At 60.1% G+C, this 22,165-nt stretch overlaps 1 protein-coding gene across 1 annotated transcript; it reads right to left on the minus strand.

Annotated features, from left to right (window-relative positions):
* Window positions 1-7,335: 7,335 nt before the first annotated feature.
* On the minus strand, window positions 7,336-13,459 carry MLN (motilin). Its single transcript, XM_036356290.1, has 3 exons — window positions 13,343-13,459; window positions 10,376-10,492; window positions 7,336-7,416 (listed from the first exon to the last, which is right to left on the minus strand). The coding sequence occupies exons 1-3, from the start codon at window positions 13,457-13,459 to the stop codon at window positions 7,336-7,338; spliced, it is 315 nt and encodes a 104-aa protein (XP_036212183.1).
* Window positions 13,460-22,165: the final 8,706 nt, after the last annotated feature.

Genomic DNA, 22,165 nt, shown 5'->3' on the forward strand with positions numbered 1-22,165 from the left:
TGGCTGAAGCCAGGGGTTTTGTTTAGCTTCTATATTTGTTACAATGTTGCTTAGAGTGCAGCTGAGAGGTCGGCAAGGCAGGTGGGGAAGCTTGGCTTCCTCCATCACTGAAGCAAGCAAGCCTCCCTGTTTGCGTCAGCTGCCTGGCTGCTGGCTGCCATCTTGGCTGGCAGTTAATTTGCATATCGCCCTGATTAGCCAATGGGAAGGGTAGCGGTTGTATGCTAATTACTATGTTTCTCTTTTATTAGATAGGATATGTGTTTTCTGATGGTCTTAGGCGACCCCTGTGAAAAAGTCATTCGACCCCCAAAGGGGTCGCGACCCACAGGTTGAGAACCACTGTCCTAGGCCCTAGGGGTTTTTTTTTTTTCTTCCTTTTTCCCCTCCTTGCTTAGTTCCAAGGTGTTAATGTCTGAATCTTCCACCCCTTGCACAGCCCCTGATATGCTGGGCACTAAGAGAGCCATGTTGGTTTTTAATGATTTTAGAGAGGAAAAGAGAGAGAGAAACATTGGCTGATTCTTGTGTGTGCCCTGACCCGGAATGAAACCCATGACCCCGGGGTATAGCGACCCTGGCGGGGCCTCAGCCATAGCGGGCGGGCTGCTCGGGGAGAGGCAAGCCTTCCTGGCAGGCCCTTCCCTCCTGCTTGAGGCCGGACTCGCTCCCTTTGCTCAGGGAAGGGCTGACTGGGGCCTGAGTGGACCCCTTGGCAAGGAGGCCGGCTGCCCCGGGGCGAGGCCTCAGGCTGCTTTCCTGCCCGCGGGCACCCACGGAGGGTGAGTGGCAGTGGGGCCCGGGGGGAGGCTGTGCCAGGGTGGCAGGGTCTTCTCCGGAGAGGGGGGCTCGGGGGGCCAGGGCAGGGGTCCTGGGGGCACCGCTCTGCCCTGTGTGATCACATCCGGGAGAGTGGGGCTCAGGGGGCCAGGGCAGGGATCTTGGGGGCACCGCTCTCCATGTGATCACATCCAGGAGAGGGGGACTTGGGGGGCCAGGGCAGGGATCCCGGGGGCACCGCTCTCTGTGTGATCACATCCAGGAGAGGGGGGCTCGGGTGGGCCAGGGCAGGGATCCCGGGGGCACCGCTCTCCCTATGATCGCATCCGGGGAGCTGTCGGCCTGTAGTTGGGAACCTTGGCTTTCGGAGGATGAGGCGAGGCAAGGTGGTTTGTATCGGTGCCTAGCACGGTGCCCCTTGGTGTTGGTACTGGACCCGCACACCCCGCCGCCGTGTAACCCCACAGGGCCGCTCTCAGTGAGGAAGCCCGAGGGGGCCTGGGGGGAGTGGCAACTGGAAACGGAGCTACGGCTCCTAGTCTTCCCTGCCTCCCTCTCCCTCTATTCCTTCCACAGCCCATCAACTGCCTTCCCCAAACATACCGCAGGCCTTCTGGGTCCCAGCCCATGTCTACGTCCAATTCAGCCCCCCTTCCCCTGCTCCCCTGCCCGCGGTCCACTTGCCCACCCCCACCTCATGCCTCCTGGCCCCTCCCAGTCTGGTCTGTGGGCAAGGCCCCTCTGCCCGTGGTCTGCATGCCCGCCCTTGCTCCCCCCAGGGGTGCTCGACCCTGGCCACATGGGGGGGTTACAGCCTCGGCTGGTCAGACTTCCGTCCCTCGCCCCCCGCCTCCCGCCCCCCGCCCCCCGCCTCCCGCCCCCCGCCTCCCGCCTCCCGACTCAGCTGCTCCCAGGCGGCGCCTTCTCTCACCAAGTGCTGTTTTCCTCTCCCTGCCTGTGTTTGCACCGAATGCCATGAATTTGATATAGTGATTGCCTAACACAAATACCACACAATAGTATTTTATTTCTTTCTGAAGCGCTGTTTGCATGACAGATGAGTTGGTCACACTCGTGCACCTGCTCACGGCTGTGCTGTTCCGTGTGTAAAGAACGAGCCTTCGGGCGGCACTGGCCTGCGTACTGAGGGGGCCTGAGACGGATGCTTACCACAGTCACAGCGCTGCAGAGATGCGGTCCATTTCATCACAGTGACTCTCGGGGCGATTTGAAGATACGAACAGAGCTGGAGCCACTTGGCGCGGGCCCCAGTGTGGGCTTCTCGGTTTGTCAGCCTTCCTTTGGTTCAGGACGCTGCTGCCTCCCACACCTAAGGCCAAGTGACCCTCCCCTCCCCCCCTCCTCCCTGCCTCCCTCTGGCCTGGAGCCCTCATGTTCCCAGCAGCGCCACCATCCCCCACGGTGCACCCTCCGGCCTCCATGCGGCCCTGGCAGCCCCGGCCTGGCCTGCGGGCCCTGCAAGCCTTTGGTGAGGCCGTGTGCCACCACCTGGGGCACGTTTGCCCATCAGTGTTTCCTCCCCCTGCGAGAAGAAACCTCACCATCTTACTGAGCAATCAGCCCCTCCTCCCCGGCCTCCGCCTCTCCATTTTCCTTCTGACCTCTCGGCTCCAGTCCCGACCCTCCCGGGTTACTCACCCCTCTGGTCCTCCATCACCTGCTGCCCCCGGACGCTCTTCCCCTGCGTTAGTGAAGCCAGCTGGCTGCTGTGCTTACTCCTCCACACGGCTGGCCCCACTCCTTCCCTGAGCCTGCGTCCCCGCCAGGGCTGGCTCCCCGTTTCTTGGCCTCGCCACCTGGGGCCGCCAGGGGCCCGTGGGCTCTCTGATCTGCCTTCCTGTCTTCATGTGCCTCCTCAGCTGGGCCGGTCCAGCATGAGCAGCCATATTTTATTTTATTTTTAAATTTATTTTTATTGATTTCAGAGAGGAAGGTAGAGAGAGATAGAATCATCAATGATGAGAGAGAATCATTGATTGGCTGCCTCCTGCACGCCCCACACGGGATCGAGCCCGCAACCTGGGTATGTGCCCTGACTGGGAATCGAACCGTGGTCTCCTGGGTCATAGGTGGACGCTCCACCCCCAAGCCACGGCGCTGGGCTGGGCAGCCATATTTTACAGGAAAGGGTGATATTGCAAAGTAACAGCTGTCCCTGCGCTCTCCTCTCTCATCACTTTGCTGTGATTTCTTTAAGGCGAGCAGCTCGGGCTGCGATCCATCTTCCTATTAAAGACAGAAGAGGACAAACAAGCCCCAGTGTCTAAATCTGCTCGTACCCACAGCCACACAGCCAGCGGTGGCGGGGGCTGTGGGGGGGGGTCGCTCTGTGTTCCCAGGGGCCGCCCGCCCCCGCCCGCTGACCTCCCGCCTCAGCAGAGCCTGTGAGGATAGCAGCCATAAATCTTAGTGGGTTCTGCCCTCCTCCTCCTCCTCCTCCTCCTCCTCCTCCTCCTCCTCCTCCTCCCCAGCCCTGCTCGCATTTATCAGGTCCTTAAAGACGCTCGGGACCAGGGCCTTGTCCTTGATCGACCTCCTCGCGTCCCTCAGCTATTCTGGGCTTCCTTCAAACCCAGCGCGGAGGCGTCACTGGGCGGCGCGGGGACAGTGTGGCTGAGCAGGAGGGACTGGAAGGGCCCGCGCTGCCCTACATCTTGTTGCCTCTGCGTGTGGGAGTGAAAGGCCCTTTCTGTCTCTGGGTCAGTGATGGGCAGAGTCAGAGCAACCCCAGAATGGGTTTAACGGGCAGTTTGTCACCTGCTTTCCAGGTGACAAGGGAACAAAGCTCTCACTCTCCGGCCCCTCGCACTTTGCTGCCTGTGGGGCGGCGTTCCTGCCCAGGCGTGGGTACATCCGGGGTCAGGAACGGAGGCTGTGGGAAGAGAAATGTAACGCTTTCCAAACCGTTTCTCTTGGACTTTTTCCATGATTAGATTCTGCTAAATGACAGAGTACAGACACCAGGCAGTTCCTCTGCTTTTAACTGTCCAAGTTCACGGCAAGTCCACGTGGCTCAGGACTATAAAGTCACACGGATGTGGTTGCAGCGACGTGCCTCCTCGCCTGCACCTGTGCAGCCGGGTCAGGGTCCCTACCATCACCCGCGGTCCTGCCGCGTGCACCGTCCACTCCACTGGCAGACGGGCCATCTGTCGCTCTCCGGAATTGGAGAGAGCCCGCCGATGGTGCGGGTGGCCCTCAGCGAGCGAGAGGGAGGGCGGCGGCCACGCTCCTCGGGCCTCCCCACCTGACCCGGCGCCGCCCGGGCCCAGGCACCCGGAGCTTTCCCCTGGGGCGGGCCCCTTACTTCTCTTTTCAAGACACCGGGGGGCATATCCTCTGGGCTCAGCTCACAGAAGCCCCCCAGCCTTCCCCAATTTTAATCTCCCGGCTCTGCAGGCCCTGAAGCCCCTGCCCTGCTGTCCTAGAAACGGGAGGAGCTGGGAGGAGGGGTTATTGCCGATGGTGAGAAAGTGGACAGTGCGGGAGGAGGAAAGGGAAGAAAGGAGCCGGCACATCTGCACGGCCCTGGGCACAGCGCGTACAGAGGCCAGGTGGCAGCTCCTACCCAGCGCCCTCGGGGCCACGGGAGAGGGTCGCGGGGACAGGGTCGCGAGCGGCTGCTCCTGGGCTTTGTACAGGGCTGTTCCGCAGAGCAGGCGGCGCCCTCGCCCTCGCGCTCCCAGGGCTGCGCCTGCTGCCCCCGTTCCCATGTTCCCATCACAAATGGATGCAGACTCCCTGGGCGAACTCTCCTGGGGCCTCAGCTCTCTCCCGGCACCTATTCCAAGGCTGCTTTCCACCCCAGGATCCTAAAGAAGATTCCTCAGAGGGTGCTGGGGCCCCAGCCCAGAGATGGGCACCCCTGGTGGTGAGGGGGTGTGGCCCACTGCAGGGCAGGCCTGAGCAGCCGGGAGGAACCACGTGAAACCCGTTTCCCTGTGGGGAGACAGTGAGCAGCGGGAGGAACACGTGAAACCTGTTTTCCCCGTGGGGAGACACTGAGCACTTTGCTTCCTGCTTCTTGGTGTGAGTTATAGACGCTGCCGGCTGGCACGGCCCTTGGAGGCCAGGGGTCTTGGACTCAGCTCCTCCCAGTGCAGCTTTAAGGTTCCCGTGCCTCTTCCTCCTTTAGTTACCAGTGGGGAGTGCTCCTCGCCCTCCTCCCCCCGCCCCCTCCCGTGCTGCTAGAAGAAGCATTTCCAGAGGCCCACGGGAGGGTGCGGGACTGTAGAAAGCTTGTTTCTGTGAATCACCCTGAGTCTCCAAGGTCCATTTCCCTCTGTCCTGCCATGGGAGAGGTGAAGCTGTGGCTTCAGTCTGGCCGGAGTGACTGCGTTGTCCAAAGCTCCCGCCCCATGTGGGGGCGCAGTCCAGCCCAGCACCAGCTGGGTCCCAACTGCAGCTCATCAGACCGTTGTGTTTGGGGTCCACAGGGCACGTGGCTATGGAGGGAACACGGGCAGGAGCAAATCCAAAGGAACCAGAGAGTCAAGAGCCACGTCACCAAGAGCCCGGAGAGCCAGGTCGCCAAGAGCCTAGGGATTATGTATTCCCACGGCTGGCGTTGGCCCTCAGCTCTGTGCCCAGGGTGATGGACAGGCATCCTCCCCTGTCATCCAGCTTCACCATGCCTGTGTCCATCTCCCCGTAGTTGGGCCCCTTCCCCAGTGATCTGCGCGGACCTGGCCGTGGGCCGTGGGTCCCTGGGGTGTGAAATTGCAGCTTCCTGTGAAGCTGCCCAGATGGCCGTGCTTGCAATGTCTGGCCTCCCCTTTGCTCCTTCCTGTTACTAATAACCAGCTGATTACGTGGCGTCTCTTCCTCTCCCACCTGCCGCTGTGGCCCTTGCGCCATTCGTTGCCTGGCGGCGGCGGCATTTCCCAGGCCCTGCGGCTGTGCTTGGGCTTCGTGGTTTGTGCACTGGGAGCTGAATGTGCAGTGAGCGGGCTTGGGTGCTCCTCGAAGCGTTCAGAGCACCCAGGGGAGTGTCCTTCTTAAGTAGCTGCCACCCGTGGCTCCGCCCCCGCAGTGCGGTGGGGTGGGTGGAGACGTGGAACGGCACTGTGCCTAATTTGCTGGTGGCCGATGGTTCCTGCATGGCCCTGGCTTATACTTAAGTGAACATTCATTAATGTAAAATGACGTTGGAATGGAACGCCCATCTAGTTGTGTTTAGAAGGCAGAGCTAAGCGGGGGGCTGTGTATGTGCTGTGGCCGCGGCAGCGTGCACTCACAGGGATAATAACAAGTATTTGCTCTTTGCTGGTGCGCCATGCCCTCATCTCAGTGGCTACTGCCACTGCTTCTGCAAAGGTTCATTGAGTTGAGAGACCAGCTGGAGGCCACTCAGCAAGGGGCTGAGTGCAGAGGCCTTCAGACTCACTGGCCCGTTAGACCTGGCCTTGCTGGTAAACAAAACGGACCAGGAGGCAGGAGCCCTGACTCCAGGCCTCGCTCAGCCACAGACTCCTGTGTGGACAAACACCATCTCTCTGGGCCTCAGTTTCCTCACCAGTCGTGGAAGGGCCCGTGCAAATCCCCCAATTCTGTGGCCTAAGTGAATATTTGAACATAGAACGTAGACAAGTCCCATGATTTGCTAATGTATGCATCTCCCTCAGAACTTCATTCCCCCCATGGCTTGAGTTTGACCTTTGGATATTAAGATATTAAATAAGAGAGTCGTTTCTGTATATTTCATGCTTTATTTGCTGCAGAGGGATTTGCTGGGGAGCGGGTGCCCTGCTCCCAAGCCCAGCCGCCGGCCATGCAGCCCTCCATGGAGGCTCTCAGCGGCCAGTTCTCCCAGGAGCAGAGCGGCGGTCACTTGGCTGCTGGAGAAAATCAAGGTTTGTAGCTGAGTAGTGGCAGCAGGTCCCCAGGAGCTTACGAAACCACCTTCTAAAGCTGCCTGTGCCCCAGGGAGGAGGGGCACCCCCCCAGGGGTTTGGCCGGCTCAGCCAGCCCCACCTCTACCCTCTCTGTAGCCTGAGGCAAGTCATTTAGCCTCCCTGTCGCTCGCTGAATTCCCTGCTCCTGGGACCGTGAGAAGGAATTAGTGGCTGTTTGTCAGCAGAGACCTAGCTTTGCCCAAGTAACTGGGGCGACCTTGGGCTGGGCAAGGCCAAATGGGGCTCAGGACTGCGATTTGCAGAGTGATGAACACAATGCAGGCTTGCGGCCAGACTGCACTGTGTTCTTCAGAGTAACCAGCAGCTCAGTGGGGTTTTGAAGCAGGGGAGGGCTGGTGGGTTGTCACCAGAAAGGTGTTTGGGACGTGGGCCTGAGCCACTGAGGGAGTGCCCTGGCTGGGGGCTGGGCCCCTGGACGCCACAGCCATCAAGCCACCTGCTCCACGGCAGGGGAGGGCATGCTTCTGGGAGAAAACAGCTCGTTCTCGGGTGCAAAGCAGGAAAGCGAATTGCTGTGCCCAAACCCTGCTCAGACCGCTCGCTCCTGGAATGCTAACACGGGTGGGTGGTGTCAGTGCCGGAGACGCCGCCCTTACCGCTCTGGGTGGGCAGCACTCGCTCAGCAGCCCTTCCACGGCGGCCGGTACTTTTCCAGCTGCCTGGAGTTCATCCTCATTTCAATTTCCACGGGAGCAGTGAGCTGTGAAATAGGCAGAGTTAACAAGGAGGGAGAGGCAGAGAGGGAGAGAGGGGGAGTGCCGAGGACCCCTGGGTGCCCTGCGGGCGCCCTGCCGCTTGGCCCCACCCTGCCCATCCTCTGGGATCCTCTGGCTTCCAGGGCCTGCTGGGAACTCTGCCCCCCCACCCCCCTGGTCTAACCAGGGGGCTGGATCCTGGGAAGTTGCTGAGACCTGGGAGGAGGATCAGCACACCTCCTCTGGGGGAGCTGTCACAGGAGGGGTGGGCTGGCAGGACCCTCCTGGCTTTTCATGTGGGGGACACACACCTCCCCTTCTCCTGAGGCTATGCCACCACACACCAGATGTCACCCTAAGGCCTTCAGCATATTATTACGCCTTTCGGTAACCCTGTGATGTAGAGACTGTCAGTGTCCCCATTTTGCAGATGAGGAAACCGAGGACGAAATGGTTGAATAACTTGCTTGAGGCCACACAGGTACTAAGTATCGAGGAATAAAATGGTAACCCAGTGGGCCTGTCTCCAGGGTCAGTGCCAGTGCCCACCAGGCTCTACTGCTCTGGCGCTGTGGGGACACAGTGAGCCCTAGGGCCCTGTCTGGAGACTCATCTCGCTGTCACCCCCGAGCTTCCTGGTTCACTGGTCTTGCTGCCAAACCAGCTCCCACCTCCACCCGCTCCCTGGGGCTGGGAATGGGCTCGGATGCTGCAGGACACCTTGGCGGCCTGTGTGGGGCTCGGGCCCAGCCCGGCCTATGCCGCCCCCTGGCTGTGGCTGTCCTCCAGGCCTCAGTCTCCTCTGTAAAGGGAGGAGGCTGGGCTGACGATCCATAGGGCCCCTGGCCTGCCCAGCATGGCTCCAGGGAGATGGACAGGGGATGAGAGGTGCCCCCCGCCCCCTGTGCCTCCCGGATGTTACACTGGATGTAGCTTGTGCCGTGGAAACCTCAATGGGTGCCTTAACTCTGCCCCCGGTGCTCGGAAGAGAGCAGCTCCGGGCCAGCCTCCCTTCACCAGCAGAAGGACTCACTCCCATTCCCTCCTCAGAGCCCAAGGAGCCCCATGGGGGCCACAGCACCAAGATGAGCCTCTGGGCTACATGTCGGACCTCACTGTTTGGGGACAGCATGCTGTGCGACCTAGGGGGCGGGAAGATCACGGCCAGGGTCGGGGGGAGGCGGGAGGCATGGAGTCCAGCTCGTTCTCCCCTGACCCTGGGTGACCTTGGCAAGGCCTCACGCGTCTCCTCCCTCCCAGGCCTCCACAGGGAAGTGCTCACGCTCAGTCCTGGGGCCTCTCCCTTCTGCATCTGCCCGTGCCGGTCAGCGGCCTCACCCTGTCCCGGCTTGAATTCATCTAATCGCTGGGGACTCCCACGTGATGTCTCAGCCCTGGCCTCTCCTGAAGTGCCCTCTTCACTTACCCACCTGCCTGCATCGTCTCCACCCAGATGCCAACAGCATCTCAGTTTACAGGCCCCCTGACCTCCTGACCTTCCTCTTGTCACCCTGCAGCCAACCACAGGCTTCACCCTCCCGGGTGGCAGCTCAATCCTTCCGGTGTCCCGGCCGAAAAAGGGTTTTCTCTTTCCCCCTTTTCCACATCCCATATCCATTCTTCCAGCAAGTCCCGTGGGCTTCTGCCTCCAAAATATTTCCAGAATCTGACCTTTGCTCTGCCTCCACCATGACCGCCTGGGCTGAACCACTCTCTCTTGGGTTCTGTAGCCTCCTTAGGGGTCCCCCTCATTCCGCCTTCACCCCTTTAGCCTGTTCTCCATGTACATCACGTCCCTCCTCTGCTCAAAGGCCCCAGGGCTCCCAGTCAGCAGAGTGAAGGTCAGGTCCAAACAATGGCCCATGACATCCACATTCCGCCTCATCTCCCTCTCTCTCCCTTGCAGCCCCTCTGGCCTCTCACTGTTCCTTGGATGCTCCAGGCCCACTCCTGCCCCAGGGCCTTTGCACAGCTCTTGCTTCTGACTAGAATCTCTTCCCCCAAACATTCCTTTGGTTCACTCCTTCATTCTCTTCAAGTCTTTGCACTAATACCACCCAATCATGAAGCCTGCTCTGATCACCCTATTTAAATTGCAACCACCCCCTTCCTTTCCCTGCTTTGTTTCTCCGTAGCGCTTATCCTACCTGCTATGGGGCACAGTGGGCTTATTATCCTGCTCGAGGAATGTTGCCCATCCTGGCATCTGTTTCTGGTCCCCCATTGGAGCCAGGGAGCCAGGAGGGCTGCTGACACGTGTGTTTTGTCTACCGCTCTATTTCCAGGGCCCAGAACCGGCCACACACACAGAGGGCTCAGGGTATTCATGGTCAGAATACATGAACGTGAAACTACAGTTGTGCTGGACACAGTCCAGGCTCGCCGGCCCGGACGGTCTGGGCACCCTAACCTGTTGCTGAAGGTCCTGGGCCCAGGTCTTCACATGAGCTGTCTCGGATCATCTCTCTCCCATGGGGGCCTGCAGCTCCCCCCTGACAGTCTCCTGCCTTCCCTTGTGCTGCCCAGAGTCAGGTCCGGCCAAGTCCCTGCTTGGGACCCCCAGTGGCCCTGGCCCAGCAGGCTTTGCGGCCCTATCGCCTCTCAGGCCCCTGGCCTCGAGGACCGCACACCCGCCAGGTGCTTCCTGAGAAGGGCCGTTGCCTCCCTGTTCCAGCGGTGGAAAGCCCTTGCTCTAGCTCTCATGGAGGGGCTCCTCGTCATTCAGGTTTCAAAGGCAATGCCACCTCCTCCAAGAGGCCTTCCCTGACTGCCCCGTCCAATCCCACTCTCTCTGACACTCCTTTACTCGGCGCCTGAAACGGTGCACTGTCTCATGTCGGGGCCTGCCTTCCCACCGCATGGGGCTCACTACTGGACCCTGGCTTGCTGCTGAGCCCTGGCGTGTCCGGTGGCTGGCCAGGGACACCCACCAGGTGTCTCTGCATTGGCCGCCTGTCCGCTCACCTTGATAACTTGGTCGTCTTCTTCCTCGGTGATCTCTTCGGGGTCCAGAGGACCCACCTCTTCAGACCTCTGCTGTTCGCCCAGCGATTTCTTTTGCTCCTTGTTCCGCTCCTTTTCCTAGGGGCAGAGCACAAATGGCACCAAACCCGCCCTCCCTCTCCTCCCCAGATGGCCCTCACCTGCTTCTGCCCAGGGTGCCAATGGCCCAGCTCCCTCGGGCCACAGCCCCCTTCTCCCGTGCCTCCTGCACGAGTCGCAGACACCGTGGCCCAACACTGGCCCTCGAGTTGTCCACCAGCAGGTCAACTTGCAGAGGAATCTGGTCCTTTGAAGTTCAAACATTGCACCCAGATTGTTCCTGTTAATTAAGTTAAAATGCTGAAAATAATGGCTGCCCTGCATGCATATTAAGTGTGAAAATGTGTTTTTCTTAGCAGAGAACCTATAAAAAAGGTGGAAGACAGCCTAGCCTGTAGGGCGTCAGGGGGCCCAAAGCTCGAGTCCCTGGGAGGGGATTTATAAGAGGGAAGGCAGGAAGATGACTGATGGAGGAGGGAGCTTGCAGCTTCTTCATACAAACCCCGGAGCCGGGCAATTGGAGGGAGCAAGACCGCAGAGCAGGTTCACGCAAAGCGTCCTGTGGTTGTCGTTTTTGCTAGTTTATGTTCTACTGAGTTTGGCTCTTTCTGTCCAGCCTCCATCTTGCCTGGCACCCCACTGGCCAGGCCCGAGCACTCAGACCAGACCCGCTGCGCTCTGGCTTCTTAACGGCACTCCTGGGGTTCAGCTCGGGCCTGCCCTGGCGGGCGGTTCTAGAACCGCGGTCATTTTTTCTGGAGAGGGACCGGGGTGAGGGAGGTGTGTCCCTGAAGGAGGGGTCTGAGTCTAGCCTTGGCTCTGCAAGGGCCGCTGCTCAGGGACGTGGATGCCTGTCCGGGACAGAGGTTGCGGATACGGAAGCCGGCCCCAGGCCACGCGACCTCCCAGAGAACAGGGAATTGATTCTGGTGTTTGTCCCAGCGGGGCCTTGGCCTTGGACGGGCAGGAGGTGCCAGTTCCATTTCTTCATCTCCTCGGGTGAAAGAGAACCCCACGTCGCACGGGCACTCAGAACCCCTGTGTCTAAAGTGAGTCACTGGGCCCTAATTGGTTTGGTTCAGTGGATAGAGCGTTAGCCTGCAGACTGAGGGGTCCCGGGTTCGATTCCGGTCAAGGGCATGTACCTTGGTTGCGGGCACATCCCCAGTAGGGAGTGTGCAGGAGGCAGCTGATCGATATTTCTCTCTCATAAATGTTTCTAACTCTCTATCCCTCTCCCTTCCTCTCTGTAAGAAATCAATAAAATATATTAAAAAAAAAAATAAAGTGAGTCACTGGGCCCGGCCAGCGTGGCTCAGTGGTTGAGCAGCGACCTCTGAACCCAGAAGGTCAGGGCGCATGCCCGGGTTGCAGGCTCAATCCCCAGTGTGGAGCGTGCAGGAGGCAGCCGATCAATGATTCTCTCTAATCATTGGTGCTTCTCTTTCTCCCTCTTCCTTCCTCTCTGAAATAAAAAAAAATATATTTTAAAAAATAAATTAAGTCACCGGGAGGCAGTCCTGTGGCCCAGCTGTCCTGCAGCTGCCACCTGGTGTCGTCTGGGCTCTAAGAGAAGGAGGCCTTGGCCGCTGCTGGACGTTTGCCCACCGGGGCCCCTCCTGGTCTCCCAAGGCTCAGTCTCACCTGCCCCCGGGGCTTCCCAGGTGCCAGCCCGAGTGCCTCCCCTCCTGGGACTCAGCACTAAGGACAGGGCACCGCCTGGGCAGTTAACCGGCTAGTGACTTCCCCACGGGTCTGTCTTGGCTCCCAGGCCGGCTCCTGAAGACGGAGGGCTTGGGCTTCCCCGTACGTCTCCCTGTATGTCGGCCTCTCACCCAGATGCTGAGCGAATGTGCACTGACGTGGTAACTGGAGGCTCCTCGGGAGGTGGGTGGCCGGGTGGGAAGAGATGCCCCTGACACCGACTGGCTCTAGAGGAGTGGAGGCCAGGGCGGCGCTGGAGCCTGGTCCCGGCCCCCATGCTGTCCCCTGGCAGAGCTGATCAAACGCAGGTTGACTCTAGACCTAACACCTCTTCAGTGTGAGCAGGGCTGTGTCACCTGGGCCACGGCGGTGGGCACTGGGCAGTAGGCCATAGGTCGTGGGCACTGGGCGGTGGGCCGCAGGTGGTGGGCACTGGGTGGTGGGCTGTGGGTGGTGGGCACTGGCTGGTGGGCAGTAGGCAGTGGGCCGTGGGTGGTGGGCACTGGCTGGTGGGCACTAGGCAGTGGGCCGTGAGTGGTGGGCACTGGCTGGTGGGCAGTGGGCAGTGGGCTGTGGGTGGTGGGCACTGGGCTGCGGGTGGTGGGCACTGGGTGGTGGGCACTGGGTGGTGGGCACTGGGCGGTGGGCCAAGGTCATGGGCACTGGGTGGTGGGCACTGAGTGGTGGGCCGTGGGCAGTGGGTCATGGGTGGTGGGCACTGGGTTGCAGGCACTGGGAGGTGGGCCAAGGTCATGGGCACTGGGTGGTGGGCACTGAGTGGTGGGCCGCGGGTGGTGGGCCATGGGCAGTGGGCGGTGGGCACTGAGTGGTGGGCACTGAGTGGTGGGCACTGAGTGGTGGGCACTGAGTGGTGGGCAGTGGGTGGTGGGCCATGGGTGGTGGGCCATGGGTGGTGGGTGGTGGGCACTGAGTGGTGGGCTGTGGGTGGTGGGTGGTGGGCACTGGACGGTGGACACTGGGTGGTGGGCCATGGGCGGTGGGTGGTGGGCACTGAGTGGTGGGCTGTGAGCGGTGGGCACTGAGTGGTGGGCTGTGAGCGGTGGGCACTGGGTGGTGGGCACTGGGTGGTGGACACTGGGCAGTGGGCCACAGGTGGTGGGCACTGGACGGTTGGCCGTGGGCAGTGGGCCATGTAGGTGGGCAATGGGCCATGGGGGTTCTTACCTGCATCCTCTGGAGCTCGCTGTGCGTGAAGATGGGAACGAAGGCTTCCGTCTGGGAGGCCAGCAGAGCGGCGACGTGAACCATCAGCAGAGCAGCCAGGGCCTTGCGGGACACCATCCTGGAGCTGGGCGACAGGGGCTGCTGTCACTGTTGGGGGCAGTGATGGGCGGCTGCACTGGAGGCGGGAGCGCTGGTCCAGGCCCCGCCTGGGCTGTGTGACCCTGACACCTGCTCAGCCCCTGTGACAGGGCCTGCGTGGGGCTTTGCCAGGTGAGCTCAGGCCCCTCTCTGCCCCACAGCCCTGAGAGCTGACCACGCACCCGGCGAGGCCGCCTGGCCCCTGCCCGCACCAGGGCAGACTCATCCCACATGGGCCCTTCTTGTTATCGGTGAGGTCTGCTGGGGCCCCAGAGGCTCCTGATGTGGGAGGGGCCTCGTGTCTCAGAGAAAAAACCCCTAGATACCACAGAACCATGCCGAGGCCTGGGGACCCCGCCCCTGAGCCGATCAGGGTGTGGGGAGGATGGACCAGGCCCAGATGCCCAGCTCTACTCCAGGTCTCGAGGGAAAAGCACTGAGACCTTCTGCCCAGGGGAGGCAGAGCCAGACAGAGCCGGGGTGAGGCCCCACCCGCTGGGCGGCACTGGCTCTGGAACCAGCCCCTGCCCAGCCCCTGAAGCAGCTGCCTGTTCGCTGTCATGGGAAACAACAGGGGTACCCGTCCCTGCAAGTTGCCACCCCACACCTCGGCATCCATGAGTGCGGGGCAGGCCTGGGGCCCCTCTCGCATCCCAGGAAGTGGCTTTTTGGCTGCAGACACCTGGGAGGGAACAGTGGGCGCGGTGGCTGCGGCAATGCAGCGACTGAGACAGGGCTCAGCAACTGGGCAGGGGGTGGGGGGCGGGTAAGGGGGTGGGTGGGTTAGGAGGTGGGGGGTAGGGGGGTGGGGGGGTGGAGGGGGGGTGAGTGGCGGGGGCAGGGCCAGCCGGGAGGGCCCCAGGGAAGACATGTGGTCTGCTTGCTGGGTGCGGGCCTGGGTGATTCCTTCCTAGCCCTCCTGCGTGATCCACATGCCCACCTGGGAGCAGGTGTGACCTGGGGAGGGAGGAGACTTGGGGAGGTGGAGGGACTCATTCAGGGGCGGGGGTGGGGTGGTGGGGTGGGGGCTGGAGCCTGGCCATCTGAGGCCGGGTGCTTTCCCCAGTCCCCACCGCATGTTGCCTCTGGCCACAGAAGGCAGGGAGGGGCCTCCCCGGGCCAGGCCGGTGACTGGACTCCTGGCACCATGCCGGGGTTCATGTCCCAGCATCAAGAAGGGTTCAGGAATCTGGAAAAGGCTGTGCGCAGATGACATCGAAATCCAGAGACTAATAAAGAGTCCGGAGACGAGTTATAATTCTGAAAGGCGTTTTGGGGGTCAGAGGACCTTCAGCTGAAGGAACTGAAGACTCCCTCCTTGTCTAGGCCCCTTGCTTTTATTAACACAATTTGTCCTAAGGCAAGGTGGAGATAATACACTTCAAAGGGTAAGGCTTCAAAGGGTACAGAAGCATTGTCAGTTTGGGGAATAGCCTACGGCTGTTCAGGTGTTTGGCCAGTAGGAGGCAATAACATGTAGATTAAGATGCCCTTTAACTGTCTGGCAGCCACAACCAGTTTCCTGTTCAGGTTTGGGGAAATGCCTTTAGCCATTCCCAACAGGTGACTACATGTGTGACTCAACCCTGCTGAGTCCCCAAGTTTCATCAACCTTCTGATGAAAGTCTTGAAATTATGACATGCTGGAATTGGTCTACGGCAGCACCAGCGTTCCTATGCTGGGTGGGCTGCCGGGCCCCAGACAGGGAGGGATTTCAGATAATGAGCTTCCGGGGCTCACCTGGGGGTGGGACAGGATCTGCTGTACAGGAGAGCCCTGCCTGAGCCGGCCTCTCGCTTCTCCCAGGTCCGCCCTGTCTCTCCGCTCCCCCGAGAGAATCTTCCAGGCTGTGTCCTCCCCCTCTGCCAGGCCCTCTCTCTCAGTCCTCTGAGGCCACCTGTGCCCAGCGGACGCTCCTCTGCATCTTGCTACCCTGGTGCCCATCCTACTTTCTCTCCTCGTCTGGATAAAACTCTATGAGCAAGAACACTGGCACCCAGGCAGCCAAGGCCTCCAGGCCAGGCGCGTACAGGTTCCCAAGGGCGGGGAGGGCAGCCGGCCTCTGAAGATCCCTCTCTCGGAGGACCTGAGGGGACAGAGGCCGGTGGGGGTGGGGAGCCCTGAATCGCAGCTCCTTCCTCGCTCCTATCCTTCCCCTTCACAGTCTCTGCCCCCCCCCCCCCCCCCCCAGAGGAGACGCCTGTGTTACAGTGAAGCCCTTCCATTTCCTTCACGGAGATGCTGCAGACCCTTTTCATTCTGTGTTGGCATTAATCCACTCTGTAAGGATCAATAAAAACTTGAAATAAAAAAGGCAGAATCCATTGCTGCTCATTTTCTTGCTCCAACTGGCAGTCGGCATGTCTCCTACACTCACTGTGTCGCAGAGGAGAGCGAGCTGAGCTCTCTGCTGCCTGAGGGCTGACTTCCCATCCCAGAACCGGAGGGGCGGGTGTTGCCTCCAGCCCATCCCCTCCCGCCCCCTCCCGCCCCTCCAGAGGAGGCCAGGCCTGGGAGCCCTGGGGACCCGTCTTTCCTCTTCACTCCAGAGCAAAGCTTCCCTACCACAGGGGCCCTGGGGACCCGTCTTTCCTCTTCAAGTCCAGAGCAAAGCTTCTGTGCCACATGGGCCCTGGGGCCCTGCTGAGCTCTGGCTGGGGTTTCAGCTGGCAGTCGATGGCACCACTGACCCCAAACAGAATTGCACCCACCTGCTCCCTCCGGCCTCCAAGCTCAGGGCAGCCTCGTTTCCCCTTACCTGCGCCCAAAACCAGGGTGGGGCACTCAGTTGGACCCCACTAAGTATGGAAGGTGGCAGAGGGGCTACCCTGGGGTTCATGCTCACCCCCCCTTCCATGGCTACTCACGGCGTGGGCGTGGTCAGCGTGGGCCTGGCAGAGTTGCTGCTCGTCCTCTGTGTCTGCCTGGCCTGATGGGCCCTTATATATCTCCAATCTCCCCTTTGGAGCGCATTGACCTTTGGCCACACCTTTGGGGGTGCTGGGTGGGGAGCCTGGATTCTTGGGGCTCATGGAAACAAAGGCAGGCCTGCCACGCCGTGGCTGGGGCTTTCCCGGAGGCCCCTTCTGTGGGCCGCGGCCAGGGTTCGGTGGCAGCCAGCCCCACAGATGGCATTCTCCTGCCCATGTGGACCTCTGCGCCCACCCAAGGGTCGTTCTATTGAAAGCCGTTTCTCTGTTGTCCCTTCCATGTGAGGTCACCAGGCCAGCCCTGCTGACCGGAGTCTCTGTTGAGTCTTCCCCCTTAAGCTCCTCTCGGTTCATCCATGAATGAAAAGAAAACGACAGCCCAGGCCAGCCGTGGGCAAACTACGGCCCGCGGGCCGGATCCGGCCCGTTTGAAATGAATAAAACTAAAAAAAAAAAAAAAGACCGTACCCTTTTATGTAATGATGTTTACTTTGAATTTATATTAGTTCACACAAGCACTCCATCCATGCTTTTGTTCCGGCCCTCCGGTCCAGTTTAAGACCCCGTTGTGGCCCTTGAGTCAGAAAGTTTGCCCACCCCTGGTCCAGGCCAGCCGAGCGCCAGAGGCTCGGGGAGCCCAGTCACCATGGCACATGCGTGCGGCGAGTGGGGCAGGAGGGTTACCGTCTGCGGCCTGGATAGGAGGACACCCACCGGGAGGTTTGTGGTCACCGTGTGATTCTAACGGTAAACTTAAGGACCGAGGCGGGAGAGGCGAAAGCATTCTGCCGTCGGACAGGCCGGCCGCGCAGGGCGTGCTTGACATGTGAGCGCATGAAAGCTCAGCAGCCCACGCGGGGTGCTCATGCCCCCGGTTTACAGATAAGGAACCTGAGGCACAACTGACTCGCTCCTCTGTGACGACGCACAACAGGTCTCTTCACACAAGGGTCAAGGCTGGGCGTGGCCAGGCGGGCAGAGGGAGGGAGGGAGTGGCCACACGCAGGTGCAGAGATGGCACAGTGGGGGCATCACAGAGGACCCACGTGGGTTAGGACAGTCGCCCTGGGGTCAGCGTGTGGGTCCCTGAGGAACCCAACATGCAGATGGGGCGGCTTGTCCAGGAGCCTCTCCCATCAGCCCGTCTGTCTGCCCTGGCTTTTCACCTCTGAAAGGAGCAAAGGTTTATGGGCTTCCAGCCCGGCCAGACGATCTCTCCCCCCTCCCGGGTCAGCAAGGTTCCCCACTGGTCTCTGTGCCACCGACGCCAGGACTCAGAGGAGTTCGGTCCGGCCCACGAAGCTGGAAATGTTTATGATGTGGACCTCATAGAAAAAGTGCCGGCTCTGACTCGACAGTGTCTGGGTGGAGGGTGGTGCCCCAGGAGTGAAAATGACAGGCAGACGTGACACACACTAGTTTTAAAAATCTCACACCCCTACCAGGTCGGGGTGGCTATTGTCCTATTTTACAGGTGGGAAAGCTGAGGTGGAAGGACTGGCCTAAGGTCACACAGCTCTTAACACGCAGGGCCATTATTCAAACTCGAGAGTCTGGCTTTAGGACCGGCCGTGCTTTGTGCCTGAGTGTTTGCTGTGTGAGTACGGGCCTGGTACAAATTCTTCAAACCTGCCCTCTTCCCTGAGCCACCCCGGCAAGGTGCCTGAGCGCGATGAGTCTGAGCTGAGCAGCGGGACAAACACTGTTGTTCTGTGTGTCTTAGGCTTGGGGAGTCCAGTCTGGACCCAGGAGGACGCAGATGGCGGCCAGACCCCGCGCCAAGCAGCAGGCGAAGTGTGAGGCTGCTCGCCGCTCTCCACCTCCTCTGGGCATCCGGGGCTCTGGCCCAGTGACACCTTCAAGACACTGAGACACGATTAGGGACAGGCCTGTGAGGGGGGAGAAGGGAAGAGACCGGTTTTCTGGGTGTGCATCCCCTGCTGGGCCGCTCCTGCGATGCGGCACTTCAGCCCGGCAGGCGGCAGCACTGCGGCTGGCGTCTGCAGTTCTGCAGTTCGGTGCGGAGTGGGCTTGGCAGCGTTCACAGGGGCTCCTCCCTGCAGGGCAGAGGGCACGTGCCTTACGAGGCTCAGGGTCTGCTGTGGGCCACCCACAGGGCAGCAGGGACCAAGGGCCTCTCCATGATGCCCCTCTGGGCTGCAGATTGTGGGCCGGTTCTTTCTGAACCGTCTCGCCGGGACGTCTCCTCTCCCCTCTCCCAGGTGCCTGGCCCTCGAGGTGTGTTTTCCAGTCACGGTTAGTGCGTCAGAAATGGAGCGGTGGCAGGTAACAAGCCTAGTCACGACTGCTTCATCTTTCCCATGTACACGTCTCTCCCTCAAACTCTCAATTAGTGGCGATTTCTCCTGCTAGAAATTGGACAAAAAATGAAAGGAAGGACGCTCTGAGCTCTTCATTCTTCAAAGGGGAACTCCACAAGTGTGCAGCGGCCGAGGCAGAGGGAGCAGGAAACCAGCCCAGGCCGGGAGGGAAGTTCACAAAACCCGGAGGACACGACTCAGACCGTACGTGGGCACCCGGGGCCTCTTTCCCCAGGTGGGCAGCAGCACAGGCACGTTAGCGCTCCTCTCCTCTCCTCGTGACCTTGAGACGCTGCCCCAGCGTCCTCACGAAGGCCCGGAACAGGGAGGCAGCGAGTGGCAACTGGATTTGCAGACGCTGCTACCTTGGGAGATGCAGCCAGCACCAGGCAGGACAGAGCCTGAAAGCAAGATGCCAGTGGCTTCAAACCACAGCGGAAAGGCCAGGCGAGTGGCCGGACTGATGTCCCCAAGGCCCTGAGGACACGAGGTGGAGGACGCAGGTGGCAGGAGGGGCCAGCGAAGGCGGAAAGCTGGAACTGGGGGGTGCCTGGGGGGGGCAAGGGGCTCACAGGGCCCGGTTCCCGATGGCCCCTCAGAGGCAGATGGCAGTCGAGGACGACAGAGCTGAGAGACAGAGGAGAGTCAGGGATGCTGGGAGCGCCGAAGCTCCCGGTGAAAAGGAGAAAGGAAAGGCTTAATAGTAGAGGGTCGGCTTGCCCAGAGCGCCGCAAAGAATGAAAGGGCTTTGCTGGCCGCAGCAAAGGCCAAGGCGGCGAAGGGCCCAGCTCCTGGAGTGCAGGCAGCGGGGTGGGGGAGGGCGGTGCTCTGCTCGGTGTGGGGTCCCCAATGTCCCTCACAGAGCTGGGGCCGGGAGCTGGGCTCAGGGGCAGAAACACTGGGCAAACCAAGCCCTGAGAGGTGTATCTCAGGCAACATCCGTGTCCTGGTCCAGGGGACACGGCTTTGGTGACCTGTGGGGTATTTTTATTTTTTTCCTTCTGTGGCTCAGGGTCTGTTTTTAGAACTCACAGTGACTTGTTGAGAAGTGGGGCACAGCAGACACTGCCAAACCCCAGGACCCCGGCATAGGAGCAGGGCATGTGGAAAGAAAACACAAATGCAGAGCCCACCAGAGCTCAGTTCCAAGGAGCAGAGCTCTTGTCTGTGTTACAGCTGCTGCTCAAAGTGACATTCCTGCATCTCCCATCTCCTGTGGCGTCCGCCCAGTGCTCACCACAGCCTGGACCCGGAACGATTCGATAAAGTGCTTCCTTTTCCGTTCCCCTGTGGACAGAGCTCGAGGAACTTGGGGGCGCGGCTGAGTTTCTCAGCAGCTCTCCTGCCGACTCCCGGTCAGTACTTCCCCGGGTGGTTGACGGACGCCCAGAAATGTCCCCGTCACCAACTTGCTTCTGGGTTCCCTTTCTATTTATGGGGGTTTATCACACAAGCCGCTGCTATAAAATGCTCAGAAGCGGCTGCATGACTTTTTCTCCAGGGACAGGCTGCGCGGCTGAGAGCTGGGTCTGTGGCGGGACTTCAGCAGGACTTGCTTTTCTGCTCCTTCTGTGGCACGCGGTCTCCTTTTATTGCATTTTAAACGTTTGTATGGTGTTTGCATGGAGATGATAGATGTGTGCGGAGAGAAAGCAGATGGCTTCAAAAGCGACTCATTAATTATAGAGAAAGCCTGGCCCCTCACACGCCAGAGCCCCTCCTTCCTCTTCACCTTCCCGGGCAGGCAGCTCCCAGCTCCCCATCCCAGGACACGAGGAGCGAGAACAAGGCGGGGGCTGATGTGTGTTCATAAACGGCTGCAGAAGTCTGCGATTGAGGGAAGTTTGTGCTTTCATGTGAAGAAGCAGAGAAGTCTTGGTTGAGGTTTTACCGTGTGGCTGGGAGCACAGTGGTTCAGAGGTCAGCCCCATCCAGGCAGGTCCGGTGAAGGGAGCCAGCTGGCCAAATGCTTTCTCTCCCATTGCATTGGCGAACTCGGCGGCACCCTCCCCACATTGCTAGGCTGACGGTGTTTGGATTTGGGGGGCTGCCATGGCAGCTGCTAATGGGAGCGGCGAGTCTCCAGCAGCCTCTGCCGATGACATCAGTGGTGGTCACCCAGGCCTCCTTGCCCCCAGCCCTCTCTGGAGGTGATGGCAGTAAAGAAGGGGGATTCTGTTTCCTCTGGCCTGGGGCTGGGCTGGGTGGCCCGGGGCCTGGTCAAGCTTGGGCGATGGAGGTGGAGGAGTTCACCAGGGGTCGAGGGGCCTTTGCTGCTCTGGTCTGGTGCTCAGGGCCATTCCCAGCTCCAGCCCCTTCATCGGTGTCAGGCTGAGCAGAGACCCGTCCACCACCACAGTGAGCACGCTCCTCAGGCCTGGACCCCGTGGACTCTCACATGCGCCACATGGCCAGCTCCTCCAGTCTCAGTCAGGGTAGGAGGGTAAGCCAGAGGCACAGCTTGTCTTCACACCTGGGGACCCAGGATGTGGGCACGATGCATTTGGAGAGAGCAGTGTGGGTAGTGGCAAACCTTGGCGATGCTCACCTACATCTAAAGCAAGGAACAGAGCCCAGCCGGCGTGGCTCAGTGTTTGAGCTCCTACCCATGAACCTGGAGGTCATGGTTCGATTCCTGGTCAGGGCTCATATCCAGGTTGCGGGCTCCATCTCCAGTAGGGGGCGTTCAGGAGGCAGCCTATCAATGAGTCTCTCTCGTTGTCTCTCTCTCCCTCTCCCTTCCTCTAGAAATAAATAAAAATATATTTTAAAAAATTAAATAAAACAAGCAACAGAGCACCAGGCAGCTGTGAAGACAGGCGTTAGGGCTCACTCGCCCCTCGCCTGCAGCACCCAGCCCTCTTTCCTTCTTCCTTTCACTCCTTAGAACTATATTTTTCTTAAAAGAGCAACCAAGTTATTGGGGAACTGCAGCCACAAACACTGCAGGATGCTGAGAGAGCACCCCAGGGGTCAGGCAAGAGCCAACCACACAGCTAGTTCATGTAATCATTACTCACCCCGGGCCTATCTCATGAACGTCTGGCTGTCAGAACTGAATCCCACCCCAAAGAAAAGCTTCCTCAGAGGAGATTTGCAGTTGTTCTTTGTAAAAAGGAGCGAAAAAAGGGGAATTTATTTAAAATAGACACGTGTAGCTCCCAAGGGGCAGAGGCATAAGTTGCTAGAACAGCTCCAATCAAACTCGAATCCCGGTTTAGGATTTCACCAGGAGGATGGGAATGAAAGGAGCCGAGTGCCGCCCTCACTTCCAAGCCCATCAAGGCCATCGCCTGGGACGGGAGGAGGACCCGCGGGAGGCTTTGTTGATGTGAAAAGGGCTAACGGCGGTTCAGTAGATGAGAATTCTCTGGCTCCCAGAAGTGAGAAGCCAATCCAGAGCTTTTCCTTGAAGGAATGCACACAAGCTCGT

The sequence above is a fragment of the Myotis myotis genome, unplaced genomic scaffold, assembly GCF_014108235.1.
Source record: "Myotis myotis isolate mMyoMyo1 unplaced genomic scaffold, mMyoMyo1.p scaffold_m19_p_26, whole genome shotgun sequence".
Taxonomy (NCBI): Eukaryota; Metazoa; Chordata; class Mammalia; order Chiroptera; family Vespertilionidae; genus Myotis; species Myotis myotis.

What these genes read in the sequence shown, in the direction of transcription:
- MLN (XM_036356290.1), bottom strand. Translation starts at nt 13,459, where the DNA reads ATGGTGTCCCGCAAGGCCCTGGCTGCTCTGCTGATGGTTCACGTCGCC. An exon ending in GCGAGCTCCAGAGGATGCAG is followed by an intron (nt 10,493 to 13,342) that starts GTAAGAACCCCC and finishes CTCTGCCCCTAG; the next exon opens with GAAAAGGAGCGGAACAAGGA. An exon ending in AAGACGACCAAGTTATCAAG is followed by an intron (nt 7,417 to 10,375) that starts GTGAGCGGACAG and finishes CCTATTTCACAG; the next exon opens with CTCACTGCTCCCGTGGAAAT.